Source organism: Danaus plexippus, chromosome 15, assembly GCF_018135715.1.
Source record: "Danaus plexippus chromosome 15, MEX_DaPlex, whole genome shotgun sequence".
Lineage (NCBI taxonomy): Eukaryota > Metazoa > Arthropoda > Insecta > Lepidoptera > Nymphalidae > Danaus > Danaus plexippus.
Window position 1 is genome coordinate 3,971,161 of NC_083547.1, and position 17,535 is coordinate 3,988,695.

The 17,535-nt window shown below is 32.1% G+C and overlaps 3 protein-coding genes across 3 annotated transcripts; 1 reads left to right on the top strand and 2 right to left on the bottom strand.

Annotated features, from left to right (window-relative positions):
- Window positions 1–2,249: 2,249 nt before the first annotated feature.
- Window positions 2,250–4,688, top strand: LOC116766385 (uncharacterized). The gene is made up of 4 exons (XM_061522954.1): window positions 2,250–3,320; window positions 3,404–3,481; window positions 3,573–3,726; window positions 4,351–4,688. The coding sequence occupies exons 1-4, from the start codon at window positions 2,526–2,528 to the stop codon at window positions 4,512–4,514; spliced, it is 1,191 nt and encodes a 396-aa protein (XP_061378938.1). The 5' UTR covers window positions 2,250–2,525; the 3' UTR covers window positions 4,515–4,688.
- Window positions 4,689–13,437: 8,749 nt separating this feature from the next.
- Window positions 13,438–15,210, bottom strand: LOC116766544 (uncharacterized). The gene is made up of 4 exons (XM_032656433.2): window positions 15,070–15,210; window positions 14,752–14,892; window positions 14,524–14,677; window positions 13,438–14,406 (listed from the first exon to the last, which is right to left on the bottom strand). Exons 1-4 carry the CDS (start codon window positions 15,116–15,118, stop codon window positions 14,277–14,279), a joined length of 474 nt encoding a protein of 157 aa, XP_032512324.1. The 5' UTR covers window positions 15,119–15,210; the 3' UTR covers window positions 13,438–14,276.
- A 753-nt stretch (window positions 15,211–15,963) lies between these two features.
- On the bottom strand, window positions 15,964–17,274 carry LOC116766332 (uncharacterized). Its single transcript, XM_032656160.2, has one exon. It carries the CDS (start codon window positions 16,986–16,988, stop codon window positions 16,041–16,043), a length of 948 nt encoding a protein of 315 aa, XP_032512051.1. The 5' UTR covers window positions 16,989–17,274; the 3' UTR covers window positions 15,964–16,040.
- Between the last annotated feature and the right edge of the window lie 261 nt (window positions 17,275–17,535).

A 17,535-nucleotide genomic window follows, 5' to 3' on the forward strand; every position in this document is an offset into this window, starting at 1 on the left:
TTGTGATTTTCATAAGCCAGATTCTCCAAAGAAGACTAAAAAAACTCCAAAATATGAAGACCCACAAGACAAATTGTATGAAGCACTGACAGCAAAATTTCAAATAGTCTGAGGAAGCGAATAATACAATTTCATTTGAAAATTCCGACAAAATGTTGCCACCAAAGAGAAATTTAAGTTAGAGGCCGAAGCTGATAAAATAAATTTAATTCGTAAATTGAATATATATATCACGGATGAAGGTGCATTTCCGTATGAATTTAATTGAAAATTAAATATGAATATCAGTCAATATAGATATTAGTCTGGATCTGGATATCAGTTTGAAATTCAGCCTGAATATCCAAGATATCAATCAATGCCAAGAAACGAATCTGTCAGTTCACTCTAAAATTTGAATAGCAACAAATCGGTTACAAATGACTCCTATATCATATCGAACATGTGTGGTGATAACGAATAAATTTTCTCTTATTCACAATCTAAATGCACTAATAATATTTTACGATTGATTTAAAATTGTAACAGGTTAATAAATAAATAATAAATAAAAACATTTGTTATAATGAGATCTAAGATTTTCGCGAGTTTTATTCATTTACATGAAACTAGTATTATTCGCATATACTACGCGGATTTTATTATTTAAAAACTTTTAAATAATAAAATCCGCGTAGTATATCAGAATAATACTAGTTTCATTTAAATAAAAATATTTGTTGTTTTCTTACCTCAATGTGATGAGAAAAGTTCTTCTGCCATATCATTACTGGATTTTGAAGAGTTAACTCCGGTTTTAGGATCAAAAGAAGTTCCTGGAATGACGAATATGACGAAAACACTAAAGAATTTTTTTCGATAACACTTATAAAGTTTCTTCCATCATCTATTTATTAATATATTTTAAAACTGTATGATAATGTACATTAATCTGTTTTTACTTGTAAATGGGTCCTATCTATAATAGATTCCTTGTTTTTTGAAGTAAAACTTCTTACTACTTCCAACAGAATTGCGCGCGGATGGACTCCACGCATAATTCATGTTTTTTTTTATGAAAGAAGTACTAAGGCCAACATAAGCAATGTTGTCTTAACGAAGAAGAGGAGTCTCTGATCAAAATGCAAAAACTATAACGCGCTATATCTGTACTCATTAAAGGCGTGTTTCACGATTACACCGTATACTTCCGAGTAAGTTACAAGTTTGCGATCGAATCTGGTTTGAAACGCATAAATGCGCGTAGTCTGCGCGTTTAAAATACGCCGTGTGCTATGGGCCTAAGGAATCATTAGAAAAAATAGTAGTATTTTACTTCATTGAACAATTGCTGATTAAAATTGTAATATAATACTTATTTGAATATTTATTACAGTATAAAACATCGATATTTAGAAACAGGTAGGTAGTAAAGAAATTTAGGTAGGAATACAAACAACAGTGACATAAAACCCGTCTAAAATGTTGCGATTTCTAGAATAAGAAACACTAAGTTGTGTGTTCCGTTTACATGAGTAGGAGATCAGTTTTAGTTAAAAATACTAATTAACTAATAATTCCTAACAAATATCAAATCATTCTTTACTTAGCAGAACTTTTACCTCTTTGCATACTTTTGAAAAGTCCTCAAGTATTTGAGCAAATTATAGCCTGTAAGTCTTATTTATGTGCTGCATAACTATAATACATAAAATCGACTGTCTTGGGTTGTAAGAAAGAAGTAACAAACAGCTAACTGTCTTTATTATATGCTAAAACTAACATCTCATTATTCATCTTATATATAATTTTACAGGTTTCCATTATATCTACTCGAGACATCTCAGTGATGCCTATAACTTTGATGTTAATTTATAAAAGTGCTTATTTTATGCCTACAAATTACTGAACACGTCGTAGTCTGTTCATCACTGTTAATTTCAAACAAAATATAGAAATAATATTAGCTTTACGTTAGATTACTTGGAATTTACTTATATAAATTGCTTATAAATTTGATGGAATTTACTATATTAATTTGAACGTTTGTCTTTGTTTTTTTAGGATTATTTAATGGAAAAAAAATTAATTACTACATACTCACGATTACTTGCTATATGTTTTAGTTGTTGTTTCATGGACACCCTCGGCAGAGAAGGACCAATTGAATAATTTATTTGTAAATTTCTATATCCATATATTAGATTTGTTATAATGCATAAATTATGTTAGAAATGTAATACAATAACTCAAAAACCTTATATTTTACAGATAGAACCAGATACAATGACTGACTTAATTTGTCATTCATAACTGCTTAAAGCTATGTTTCTACTTTTTACATGTTTTCTTTGGCAATAGTTTTCCTATGCAACTGTTGGTGACTATCATAACTAGCAAGATTATTCCTCGCAGGTTGATCTCGTAAAGGATTTCAATTTAAACATCTAGTATCACATTTTGCTTTCCAACAGATATAAGAAGACGTGTTAAGATAAGTGGTTGTTTATTTATTATCTCTAAAATATAACCAAGAAAAAAAAAACATGAAAACAGAATACTTGTCAGACGACCTTTTGGACGAGGGCTATTTAAAACTGTTTGCGCCTTTTCGTTTTTGTCAATTATTTTTTGGCTCCTGTAGAATAGATGCAAGAGATAGATTTGTTACAGCGCCGACATGGGGTCAAAAAGCTTACACAGTCATAATTCTAATCCTAGCCGCAGCTTTGCACGTATACGTAATATCTTATAATATCTCAAAACTTTATGAGTATCAAATAATATATAATATTTGCGTCTTATTTTCGACCCTGAATTTCATTATGTACGCTTTGAATATTATCCATGTTAGATTTATGAACAATGAGAATAATGTAAAATTCTATATTCAGACACAAAAAGCAGATCGCAAATTGAAAATTTCTGGTAATAATCCCTGCAATATGGTTTTATACTATATAAATCTTTGCTCAGTAGGATTTCTAATTGTCTTGACTTTAATTGTACTTTCTGTGGTTTACATATACAGTAAAGAATTATTTGCTAGCTTTGCTGGTCTCTTGTTCTTACAGCTTACTAGCTTAATGGAATGGATTTTTTGCTCTAACATTATTATATATTTTTGCCTTCGCCTCCGCTTTATTAACGCCATTATGAGGAATCATTTGAAAGGCTTGCCCAATGGGAGAGAAGTGAATTCCAAGTTTTTCTTACCTACTAGAAAAAGTATGCGTTGCGTAGTGGCTAATATGCACGAACTTAACAGCAGTGCAACTGATGAATATTTAAAGGATATATTTGATGTAATATCACGATTTCAAGAATTATTCAGGTTTCAGGTAATTGTTTTAACTTTATTTTTACAATAAATATCTTTTTAAATTGGGACTACTAGAACTGCGAAAAATAAATTATATTACAGGTTTTACTGTTCTGTTTCAAATTTGTTCTAACAGCTCTACTGGTTTTCGAATTCATTTTATTGGCGATGCAAAATAATGTAGGTATTAATTTATCTATTAAAAGTCATTGTATGGTTACATTTGCTTTGTTGCTGTTCGTGTAACTTACGACAAAATTATAAATTTCAGATTCTGCGTTGGTTAGAATTTATACTTCTTCCCTTCCAGACAGTCATAGATCTTATGATGATAGTTGTATTTTGTGTTCGCTGCGAGGCTTTCAGAATAGAAATTCAAGATATTAAGCGACTTTCTACTACGCTCTTGTCAATATATCAAGAAGGTATGTACCTAATTTTATTAAAATTAAAATGATCAGTAAATTTACTTTACCATTTTAGCAGACTGGAAGATAGTTTTATGAAATGTCGTGAATAATATTAAACAAATTTTATTATTATTATTATTTTTAATGCCCACTTTACGATGTTAAGGTACCACACAACTACGTCAATCGTACAAACAGACACAAAACTATTGAACAAACACATTTATATACTTTCAAGAAATTCTTTGTAGTTTAACAACAAAACAAATTTATAATACATATATAAATTGTGTTTAAATTATTAAATTTATAAATGTATAGCATTTAAATATAGACAGGTTTTTTGTGTGCTTTGTAAGCATTTCCTATTAAGGAAAAAATACTAATCCAATTTTCATTATTAATTAAAAGATCTACAACATCTCTGCAATCCACGTTTATAACAGGCTCTGGAATTGCTATTGATATACGAAAGAAATATACGTGTACATTTATAAATAATAAATTTAAGCTTTCAAATTTGATTGAAGTAAATACGAGTATATAGCTTTATGTCAATTTCTTTCACCTTAGTCTATAAATATTCATTATATATATATATTTATATTTTTTAACATAAAAACGTTTTGAATGTGGCAGGGCCGATACGAGAGAAGGCAAGGAAAATGTTAAAATTGATAAATGAAAAACCACCCCATATATCGGTTTACGACATGTGGAACATGGACGCGTCAACGATGCTGAACATGATCAACGTGGTCACAACGCTACTTGTCACGCTCTTGCAGTTTGCGCTTCTTTAATTACAGACATGGAGTTTAAATTGCGTTTCACGTGTTATTCTTTATCTATTATTTATAGAAATATTCTTGTATTCATTTAGAAGTAAATTTATCAAATTTATATTACAGTTTTGAACAAAAGTGTGTACTTGATAATAATAAAGTAGGTACTTGTATTTTTAACAATAACAGTGATCAGATATTCTTTACCAACGTGACAAACTGTTAGTTAAGAATTAAATTATTTTTTAGATAAAATTTGTATATGGCACTTATACAAACAAACATTTTATTGCATTACTGCTCTTACTTTTATTAATTGAATACAATTAATGTGAAACAAAGCAGTTACTTAATGTAAAAGGTTCCATTAGTATTGAATAGTCAGAAATATTAAGAGAGTACAATATGTACATTATATGTACTCTCTTATTATTTCATATATGTATATGTACATATATTATTCATTATTTTTGGGTAATTTAAAACATAATATACAAGAAGATACACGGAAGTTAAAAAAATAAAATAGATATGATAATTATTAACGCACAGATTATATATTGTCATGACATAGGAACTGATAGAATATACTAGTAATAAGTATGTTGTTTTTTTTCGATATTGTATCAGGAATATGGCCTCACTAAGTAATAAACCTTAATTATCCGTCAATTAGACTTATGGAGTATGAGTGTTATATAAATATTTAAGACACATGAAAAACTTAAACTCAATATGTTATAGATCGATTTTAAACAACTGTCCTGCATGATTTTACCATATCTTGTACTTTTTCATTCAAAACTTATGAATTGCACATTACTGAAATGTTAATAGCAATTAAAATAGGAGAAATAACATAGATATTGAATAATAATTTGATGTTAATACAAAGAGTTTTATTAAAATAAGAACCTTTCAAAACAACTGTGAACCAATGTACCTTTTGAGGAATTCTAAAAATGGTATGTTATAAAATTAAAAAATAAATGATTTAATGTCCCTTGCCGCCCTTTACAAATCCCAGAAGCACAGCTTAATTCAATTAACATTTTTGGAACTATTCCTATTTCCATTCAATTCTAAGTGTTTCACTTCACAACATTGTCGCAAAGAGACAATGGCTAAGGAATTGGAAAAACTATCGTACGACATCTTGGATGACGACGTGGTCAAAATTTTTGAAGCATTGCATTTTCAACAAAGAATATTAGGAACGTTGCGAGTTTATATAAAGAACAGCTTTGCCACGGCGCCTTCCAAGATATATACCTATTATAAAATTTTCTTTTGGTCTACAATCGGGTTAATGTATAGCTATTTTATAAATCAATGTGAAATAGCAGATGGTGTGCTAATAGAAAAAAAATATTTAAAATTAGCTTTTCTTGTGGACTACGCTGTAATAGTGGCTATTGTTTTGAGAAATACGTTGCAAAAAAATAAATACCATCTCATTTACGTAAACATTCAGAGGCTTGATCGAAATTTGCAAATTAAATACAAGAAAATCAATGGAAATATGTACATGTTCAATAGTTGTTTTTCTATTTTTGGATCAATTTTCGGGATTTTGTGGGGGTTTTTATTTCATTATAATATTATCAAAGGTACCTGCCTGGCTGATTTCGCTATTTTGTTACCTGGAATGGCATCCGCAGTGGATGTTACACTTATCCTTGTTATTATTACCTTCATAATAATCCGTGTGCGATACATGAATATAAAGCTTAAGGATATAAACAAAAAACAAAGCAAGATAAATTCATGTGACCCAGAATCCTTGACGGATGAAAATATTGTGTGGAATAACCTTTTAAACGGTATGGAGACTATTTTGGCTATAATAGATGACTTTAACGAACTGTTCCAATGCCAGGTAAATTAAAGAGTGAGTGAAAGTATAAACCACGCTTAAAAAGTAATAAAAAATACTTTTTACAGATATTTTTTTTCACCTGCCAAGTAGTGACTTGGGCTATAATACTGATTCAATGTATAATCTTGACATTAAAAAATCAAGTAAGTATCTCCGAAGAAACACAAGAAAAGACAGTCTTATTTTTTCTTGCTCAATAGGATCACAAAATTGTATTTATATAAACCTACTACATAACATTACCAATACCAAAATACAGCTAAGGGAATTTTGTAATTTATATACCAAATTATAATTTGTTTATTTGAATGTTTATTACAAAATCAAAGTACAATTAGATATTTTATGGTATTAAACAAAATGCAACTGTAATATAGTGTTCCCTTAAGAACTATTTTTTTTTAAATACTTATCAATCAATCAAGAAGTCAAGGTTTTTTTGGCAAAGAAGTATAAGAAACATGTATACAGTATAAGTTTAAGAACAGTACTGTATGTAGAAGTATTTTTACGGTGGTAGAGCCTAGCTGTGGTCAAATTACTACAGCTCCAACATGGGCTGGCTTGACCGGGGAAGTACCACCCTCTCACAGAAGATCGGCGTCAACTAGCATTAGGGCCTGCGTTTGGTCCGATGAGTGAGAGAGCCGGTTGCCCTTTCCCCGTTCCCACCTTTTCCTGCCATTTCCTTACACTCGCCCCTCCTATTTCCTCAACAACCAAGGTTGGCAACGCATCCGTCCACGTGCGACGGTGATTATTGTCCATCAAGTAGGCCGTCTGCTCATTTGCTACCTTTCACATAAAAAAAGTCTGAGAAACATGTATACATAAATTAATTCAACTATACAAACTTTAACTATATCTCATACAAACTGTATTTCATTTCCCAGGATTTTGTTAACTCTACTGGAGCTATAATAATGACGTCCATAGTAATAGTACTGCTGAGTTTTTTTATGGCATTATGTTTTTTAACGCAGTACTTTGCGTCTCATTTGCTGATGGTAAAGACAAAATGTATTAAGATAATGTCATCTGCTAATAACGGTAAGTGACAAATGCTTTAATTAAAGTACTACTTAGGTCCTATATTAGATATTAGGTAGGTAAATTTTATTGAATTTAATTAATTTCTTGAATTTTATTATATTTATATAGGTAAATTAATTTATCGTTACCTTCCGCTAATATTGAGTATATTAATAGAAAATATATATTTGATATATTTTTAACAGCACAAGTTAAAATCAGCCATTTTATTATAATAGAATGATTTAGGTTAAACAAAAATACACCAGTTAGATAATATAAGGTCATATCAATTTTTTCATTCCAGATACTACCCGGCGTAACGCTAAACGCATGTTGTTACTTATAAATGCTAAAAGTGAACTTTCTGTATTCGGCATGTTCACTTTGAATATCGATCTACCCGTGCAAGTGTTAGCCATTATAACGACATATACAATTGTTCTCCTACAGTTTGATCTTGTATAATAATAATAATAAGAAAGCCTTTTATTTCCTATAATATTACAATGCTTTTTTTTATTACTTGAATCTATGTTAGTTAAGTTAATAAGATAGTTAATCCTAATGTTAGATTTTCCATAAAATCTATACTATAGGAACCCCTAATTCCAATTCTTTCAATTTTTTTCTATCTTGTGCTATTTTTGTCCAGTCTTTCCCGTCGTCTCTACTATGTCGTCCTTCCATCGTTTTTGTGGTCTGCCCATGTTCGTTATTCCATGTAAACCGGACCAATTTGTGCTCTTCAGAGTCCATCGCTGGTCTGTGCATCTCGTTACATGGCCAGCTCAGCTCCATTTCAATTTTAGTACTTGATGTATGCATCTGTCAATTTGGTCTTGTTTCTTATTTATTGGTATCTTGATTTTTGAATTTTTCTCAGGGGAAGTATGCTCCTCTCCATTGCTCGCTGACAATTTCTTATTTTGTTACATATTTTGTTAGTGAACGTCCACGTTGGCGAGCCATAGGTCAAGCAGGGCAGAACACAAGTATCCATGATGGTCTTTTTCATATTTAGGTCGTATTTACCTTTTAGAATTTCCTTGTGGACCCAGTATTTAATCCAACTGCAGGTTATTCTTTTGTTGACCTCATCTTCATTTTTTGTTCTAGCAAACGATAGTTGTTTGTCTAGGTATACGTACTGTTCCACTTATTCAAGTTCGACACCATCAAGCATTACTTTATCTCTCTTACTGTTTGTCATTATTTTTGTCTTGCTTAGGTTCATATGCAGGCCAACATATTTAGTTGCGATATCATATTTTCTAACTTCTTAGGAGTTTCGGCAAAGATCACGATGTCGTCAGCAAATCTCAGATGTGTGAGGCGTTCGTTGTTTATGGGGATACCTTCAGAAGTCCAGTTCAATTAGGAGAATATGCATTGCAAGACGGCTATGAACAATTTTGGAGACAAAGGGTCTCCCTGCCATACGCCTCGGGCGATTTTGATTTCGTCTCCTCTAGACTCTAGCTTGACTCTGCTAACACTGTTCTGTATATATTCTTTATGGTTCTTATTATTATTGGGTCTATTTTGCAGTTATGTAGGGCTTGCCATACAGAGTCGTGATAGAGGCTGTCGAAAGCTTTTATGTAATCGATGAAGCTTATTTATAGATTTCTGTTAAATTCTGTATATTTCTCTATTACTTGTTCAAGTGTATGGATGTGATCCATGGTCGTAAAATCTTTTTTTGATCTTGTATAGGACCTATATTTTAATATTTGGGATCAGGATTTTACACAGAAACAGTTATATATGGACATTATGATTATTCGGATTAATTTTGTTTCTTACAGGTCTTATTATTCATAAGTCAATACGATTAGTGTGAATAATTTTCTTTCCTTTAAAAAACTTTTATCATCCAATATGGAGATGGCCTCATAATAATTTATAGTTAACTTAAAATTATGCACTTTTATGCTTTTACAACATAGTCCGTTAGATGTGCTGGTGAAAAGAAAATTAATTAAGCAATTTAATGAGTTTGTTTAGATAATTAACAATATAGCAAAGACAAAAAATCATTCTGCGGAAAGTAGGCTTAAATTTTTCTATCTAAATGGTCGTTACTGCAGTAGTAGCATAAAATAGTGTATAAGCTTGAAATTACTTTTTCTAATGAACTCTTTTAGTGGTCGCAATTGTTTTTAGAAATAGATATATCTTTTAATAAAAATAACGTCATCTTATTTATAAAAAGTAGTCTCACGGTTTTGTTGTTTTGCTTCTGGATATGAGTCTTATAGTTGAGTAGTCTTATATTCTTAATAACTTTCCGTGTCCAGTGACAATATAATAATGACTTGGGGAAACACACAAGAAACAACACGCAACAAATCATATGATTCAGAATCATTTGAAGAAAAAATATTGTATGTAATAATCTTTTAAATTGGTATGCAGGCTTTTTACTATTATAAATGACTTAAATTAAAATTTTCAAGGCCCTGCCTTGAGAACGGTTCGTTGTTAGATCAGTATATTAATATGTTCAGTAAATTCATAAGTAGCGATATGAATTACCTATAAAATCAAATAATTAAAACAATACTTATTACAGACATTTTTATTTTACCCGTCAGTTGTCAAGTGCCATAAATCATTTTCACTTTCAAATAACCTATTAAAAAAATCAGATAAACTTTACATTAAGTAAGTAAGTTACTATAGGTAGTCTGAGGTCTTATTTCATAAGGTCAATAAATAGATTGTCTATACTCTATAGTATTATCGTTAAGTTGTTATGTAATATAAAAATACCAGACTACAACATGAGTCAGTTTTCTCACTGACGTTTATAATTGTATTGCTATAAATAAAAATAATATGCTAATATCCTATACTAAGGCGCACGTGTTATACATACTTGAGGACACAACGCCCGTCACTCATAGCTCTCTTGACCACCTTAGTGACCACAGCCCTGCTCTTTTTTCACCTTGCAGACAAGGACTCAGGTCCATGATTTGCATATAGAAAAAAATCTCTTCTTACTCTAGTCACATAACTTTAATAATGTGTAATAGTTTATCAGGATTGATGTTACTGTTGTCTTAACACAACAATTTTTTTGTTCTCCAAATGGATGAAGGTCAAAAAGACCGTAATCGATAGATGTGAAACGACTTATTATTACTTTTAAGTAGGACACCACTTACAATATTGCCTATAAGTTGGATTATGTACTTCGAATTTAATCAACTCGATTGAAATAAAATAAATTAGTTTCTTCGCTTGTTATACGTATGTGTTGTTTTATTTATATGGATATTGGATACCCTACGGTATAATGTTACTTCTAAAGCATTCCTTCATTCGTTTTTATCCAGGAATAAAACAATAAATGTGAATGTAAGATTCCAGCAACCTTTTATGTTTCATGTTCATTCGAAACGTTGCTCAGCCCAAACAAACGTCTGATACTACAGCGTATACTGATGTTATCCTCCAGTTTGATCTTGTATATTACCTAACTTTTAATATTTAGGATTACCCTATTATATCAGAACATTATTATTTATGAAAAATGAGAGAAATATAAAATTCTCCATTAAAATTTAAAAAACATATGTTAAACTGAAAATTGCTGATAATATTTTTTTAAAAGGGGAAAATAGTCATATGACCCCTCTTGTCTTGGGTGGGGCAAGAGGGAGTGTCAGACTCTTATTGGCTAAAAACCCCCCGTACCTTGTCCTGCTCTGAGCCAGGCCATGGTACATCATTCCACTTGCACCCGCAACCCGGCTTGGCAACGGCTCTAGGGCTCCATCTGTGGTGGTCTGATGGCTCTTTGTGGCGCGCGAGGTACGCTGCACGCCGTACGCTTAGATCTGGTTCTGATCGGGCGACAATCTGCCCTTGCTCGCCGTCGGCAGACCCACGCTTACGGTGGCTGGAGATAGTCTTGCTAACCTCAACGCCTGGAGTGTCCCCTGCGGCGGCTAGGGCGTGAGGAGGATCGTTCCCTCACGCGCTCCTCATCCTCCTTAGCTAGCATGACTGCTTCGCAGAACGAGGAGGAGGCTTCTCAGTGCCTTTTGCTCCGCACCATGGCCTGAACTAAAGCCGGACGCGAGAGGTCGCCGCCGCTGATGGCTACCCTGAGAACACGGCGGTGCTCAGCCTAAGCTGGGCACTCCGCCACCGTATGCTTTACTGTGTCCTCTGGTTGGTCGTCGTAATGTCGACACCCGGGCGTTTCCTCCCTCTGAATCCGAAACAGGTACCTCCCAAAACTTCCGTGTCCGGTAAGCACCTGCGCCAGGCAGAAGGTGAGGACGCCGTGGGGACTCTCCAGCCACTCCTCAAAGAGGGGTCTTACCGCAACGATAGTAGCGAGCCCAGCCATCGGCTAAGACAATCGTTCCTTCCACACATATTCAAATATTATTGCTTCAATCATATTTATAATCAGTCTCCTTTAATATGTTATCCAGTTGCTTCATCAAGTCATTACAATTTAGCATGAATTTGTGTTTTTAGCCCATTTTTGACTTTTGTTCTGTTATTTACTATAACTTCGTTTTTAGTAATGCGATATCAGTTCGATTACGAAGAATACTTTAGATCTGCATGCTTATTGGCGGTATGCCAAGGTTATATTTGGGCTTTTTGATAGAAAAAGGATCGAAGCAATTGTTTTAAGAGCCTTGTGTTAATATGTTATATTATATTTATATTAATCTTCTCGCTCCTCTATTTAGCAAAGTGTATTTTATTCTATTATGATTGTAACCAATTAACTAATCCAAACATGTACATATATAGAAGCGAAAATTTCATAGATAGGTTCGTATTAATAAATTTAATTGTATTTTGAAAATGTATGAAGCCTACTTAAAACTTATTTTCTATTTAATGGTATATGTAACGATATTAAGTGATTATAGCTTTAATTTATTTAGCATATATTTATTGGAGATTAGTGACTTCCTATCTAACACTTTCGTTTTAAAACAAAACCGTACACACTAACATCCCCATAAAAGCCGGCGCAGAAGTTGAACATCAACCACCGCACGGATATCATCAAAAGAAGACTTCTTGTCTGTCCTTAAGCCGTCTGAACTTGGAATACTGCACTTAAGGATCGTGAAGGCACATTGTCTTTTAGCCTCCCGTTTTACATTTGGTATAGTCAAAACCCAAATTACTTTTTTGGACATATGTGAGGTTAACCTTCAACGTGTCTGTCATAAATTAACGATCGTTACCGAAGACCCAGTAAAAAGCCTTTGAGTTTAAGGTTAATGTATACATGCACCCAAATAAACAATAGCGAATCACATAAACAGGCCCAACTCCCCAGAGAGAGCTTTTGTGGGAGTGGCCATATTCGCACAAGTTGATACCATATCAGTGGCGGAGAATATAGAACTGACTTACTGAGTCACCAAGTCCGAGGCCTTGTTCCATGGTCTTCACCGGGGTCCCTCTCGAAGAGCATTTATCGCCGTCCAGGGTACAGAGGTGGCAGTCAAGCCTAGATGAAGTATCTGGACTTTTATCCTCGGTGGCCCCAAACCTCATTTTACCTCTGCAGCCATGGAAAGGCTTCTGACTAATTTAAGAGGACCGTTAGCTCCATTCCGGCAGTTATCTGGCACCATGGCGTAGTGGGGAGCTCTCACTACATCAATCGCAGAGGACCATTGCAGTGAGGGTTATCAAGTTGTGCCATACAGGACACAGTATATAGGACACTGTCGGTCACTGAACAACTCTGCTGGGGAGTTATCCTGGGTACTCCAGGCGGAGGTCGTCACAGCAGTATAAACTAACAAGTCCGTGTAAGTGGCGAAGGGGCTGCACAAATCAGGGCCAGAGCATAAAGTGCCTTTATCCAACTGAATAAACTTTAAACGAAAGTTGGAGATATCAGATTAGTGTTAAGAGAAATTACATAATTTTTTTTATATCACTGTTGTATGACATGTCACCAATAGTCCAAGAGTGATGATCACCTTTATCAGCTTATAAAACTAACAAATTATCTAAAATAATAAAAACTTGTATATCAATTACGATTTATTTCTTTGTACTGAAATAGTAAAAAACATAGCTTACATTAAATGGACGGAATATTGAAATCACTAAGAACTAGCATGAACTTACCACTAAATATTTTCTAATTATATGTTAGTCTGTAACAGTCATAGAAAATAATGTAAATATTACAAGATTATTTTAAAAATATATTCCAAAATATTACTCTATCATTACATGAGAAACAATATTTCTGTTTTTTTAGAATTTAAACCATGTTTATTTCATCCGGTATGTATTTTTTTTTTAATAAAATAATTATTTTGGGTAAATTTTGATTGATATATGGAAATAAACATGATAAACCAAATTATATATTATCAGTATTGCATAAGGCCATCCCTCAAACTTATACTAGACCGGTTTAAATTAAAAACTTCAATAGTATATTTGATAATGGTCAGACATGAAAATGGCTAACTTACACAACTATTAATGTAGCTACAACTTGACAAAACCCGTTTAGCATAAGAACTATAAAATTAAGCGAAATTAATTTCAATATAAACAGCCTAGTTTGAGCTATATAAAAATTACTCTCATGTACCAATAAATATGACATGTACTCAAAAAATAGCTAATGTTAGCAAAATTTTACGCAATCTGTCAACTATTTATCTGTATTGCAATTACAATGCTACAAAAAACTACATAAAAAATTATTGTACATTGCAAAAACTACATTCATTGTTTCAAATTGTTAGTTAATATAGAACTCTTTACTTAAAGTGTCATTGATAGTAATTTACTCTCAAAATGTTGTAACCAAGATTAGAATTATCAAAATGTTGTGTGGATGGATATCAGAACCATGTTTTGATTATACATAGAATTGTCAAGGCCACTGCCGTCATGGACCATCTATTCAATGCAGCACTATTGCATCGGTGATCCAAGAAACAAAAGCACCAAGTTGTTTCATCATACCAATCTCTGAAAATTAAAACATTATTATTGTTATTCAATGAAAATTATTAAGACAAATTGACTTTTTTTATTTAGGTTTATTTAAGATGTTTTAATGTTGAAGTACCAACAACTAACTATTACCTTTTGATATCTATTTGTTTTATAGAATTATTAACATAATGGGCTAATGTTACATCTGGTACAGCCGGCCGGCAGCCCTCATATGTATCTGCAGGTATATCTTTTCTGATAGCTTTAAAATTGCTAAGGCAATCTCTTGTAATAACTTCCTGAGCTGAAAATTTTTAAACTATATAAAATCATAACCATAAAAAATAAAAAATGTTTTGTAAGGAAAATACTATTCACCTCCTTTTCTTTCAATAAGTTTAACACAAATATCTTCCCGATCTGGACATAGGCTGCCTAAATAACCAATTCCTCGCCAGTTAAAGGGTTCCATACATCCCGGGGTAGCTGGTGTGCACTGATAGCACCATATCGCGAAAACTACAAAAACACTTGCGCTTTATATATCATACAATTTAGTAGCATATTTATATATAAATACTTTTTTATGTATAGGACTTCAGTCAGAACACAATAGAAACACAATTCTAGCTTCAATGTTAATAGGCTTGCCACACCCTAATGTTTTGAAGACTATTTAAAAACTTCGTTACTAACTTTCATTCCAGCAGGAAATTAGAACAAAAATTATTAGAAGTGTCTTCATATTCACAAAATTACAGATGTTTACAAGTAAATACTAAATAATCAGAATAATTATATTTTGAATTTGACATATACACCAGTGACGGCACAAGTTTGAAATGAGCGGTCAATTCATAACAGATTAAAACATTTAATGATACAGAAAATCTGATATATAATTAAATATTTGATTTTCACTTTAAGTAATATTAATATTTATTTTCCACTTAGTCATTTATATAATTCACAAAATTAATATTTTAAAGAATTTATAATAATATGGTAAGAAAGATTATAAGTGCTAGCTGCCTTTTGCTACTTGTTTAAAATATTAAGAATCCTAGTTTCTTTTTTTGTGTAAAAATTAACTCAGAAATGTTTCATAATTTATGGTAACCAATGATAAAATAGTATTATATTTAGTTTACAACTTTACGACTACATTAAATATTAAAAAAATAATAATTAACTAATATCAAATATGAGACAATATTTTTATGGACGCTCATAATATTTAATTTTTTTCTTTACTTATTTTTAAATCATCTTTTATTTTTATCTGGTAAACATGGAAAGAATAAAAAAAAGCGTACATATTAAAAATCTTATTCAAAGAATGGTATAGAAGTTTTCATTACATAAACTAAACAGCGAGTTAATTAGATATGTTAGAAAAAGGATTCATAGTATTTACAGAAATAAATGATAATTTAAACAAAGCTTTGAATTGATTGAAGTTTCTCGTAAGTTTTTCTTTCTCTTAACTCTTTGTCGTTATTTATATTTTTTTATAAGTAATGATTATAAATAAGAATTAATTTATTTGAGGGTTGCTTACTTTTGTTACAACATATTTTTTATGTTGTAAATAAATAAAACATATTTATTATCTCTATTCACAGTAATTTTATTGTTTTTTTTTTGTTTTTATTGGTTGTATTTTACTACTGTTCTTCCTCAGGGTTTACTGCTGCTCTAAGCATCATTATATCGTCTGTATTAAGATCAATGCACATTGTACCGACAACATCTTCTATACCTATAGTTCCGTCATTAGTTATGTCGACTTCTTTAATTAAATTATCCAACAGCTTTTGGGGTAACTTATGTCCTTGTTTGGCAAGAACCTCCTTTAAATATTCACGATCAACAGTGCCTGTTCTGCCAGGGTCATAAACTTGCAGAGCCGACCGCAATTCATCTTCAGCCGGAAAATCTCGTTGCCGTAATATGACCATTTTTAAAAATTGCTCATAAGTAATATGCCCTTCAGGGTGTGGTGGTCTGACACAAAAAGCGATTAACTGATGTAACTGTTCTTCAGTATAAGTCATAATTAGAAGACATTTTAACATATATACTAATTCTTTTTCTGTTATATAACCATTTATATCAGTATACGCTGGTGTGTAATTTTGATATAGCTCCCAAAGTTGTTCAACTTCTGCCAGCTGATCCGGCCTTAATTGAAACGGCGTTTTTAATGCTTCTTTGGAATCTGATAAATCATACGGCGCAGCTGGGTCTGGAGGTGGTTCCTCAACATAAGCTTCTTCTTCTTCGACTTGCTCCTCTTGCGCAGGTTGTTCTTCTTGCTTTTCTACACCTTCTGCTTTCTCCTCTCCTTGTTCACCTTCTAAAGCTTCACCCATCAACTCCTCTCCTTCTCCTAGAACTTGCTCTTTATGTTCACCTTCACCTTCTACCGTTTCCCCTTCTATATGTTCTCCACCAACCTCTTCACCGAAATGTTCTCCAGCCATGTCCTCAATTCCTTCCCCATGTACCTCTTCATTAGTTGCTTCATTTTCTATTCTATTACCGACCTCCTCTTCCAAACCAACAGCTGTCTCTGGGGTCTCGGTCCCAGTAACAGTAGTTTCTTCCTCCATTGTCCAACTTTAAATTTTGCTGTCCTCAAGTTTCTTTACATGAAATACACACGAATTATTTCATACCATGAAATTGTCCTCGCATTTGTGTTTCCGTAATTGTGTCCTTATCATGAGAATTAAATTTTCAGTAATTCTGTCATAGAGATTTAGACTACCTACGGATAAAAAATCAAGAACATCTATAAATTCTACGAAAAGTTCATCACGTATATTATCTATAAAATCGAACATAACATTATTAAAAGGACTGTACAAAAGGCTGAAATTGCGATTTTGACGTTAAAAATACTTTTTATTGGTCAAATCAAACATTTGTATTATCAAAGAGGTATCATTGTAATCGAATTATTTACAGGGAGGTCTGTTTAATTAGAGTTCTGAAATTGTCTTCTTAGCATTTACCCATTACCAATAATGAAATTAAAATATATTTTGTAGATATATGAAAACTGGACCTCACACGGCTGTATATAAAAAATATGATGATAAATTAGGCATTTCACGTGTTTTGACTATGTGGAGGTAGCACCTATGATACTTTCAT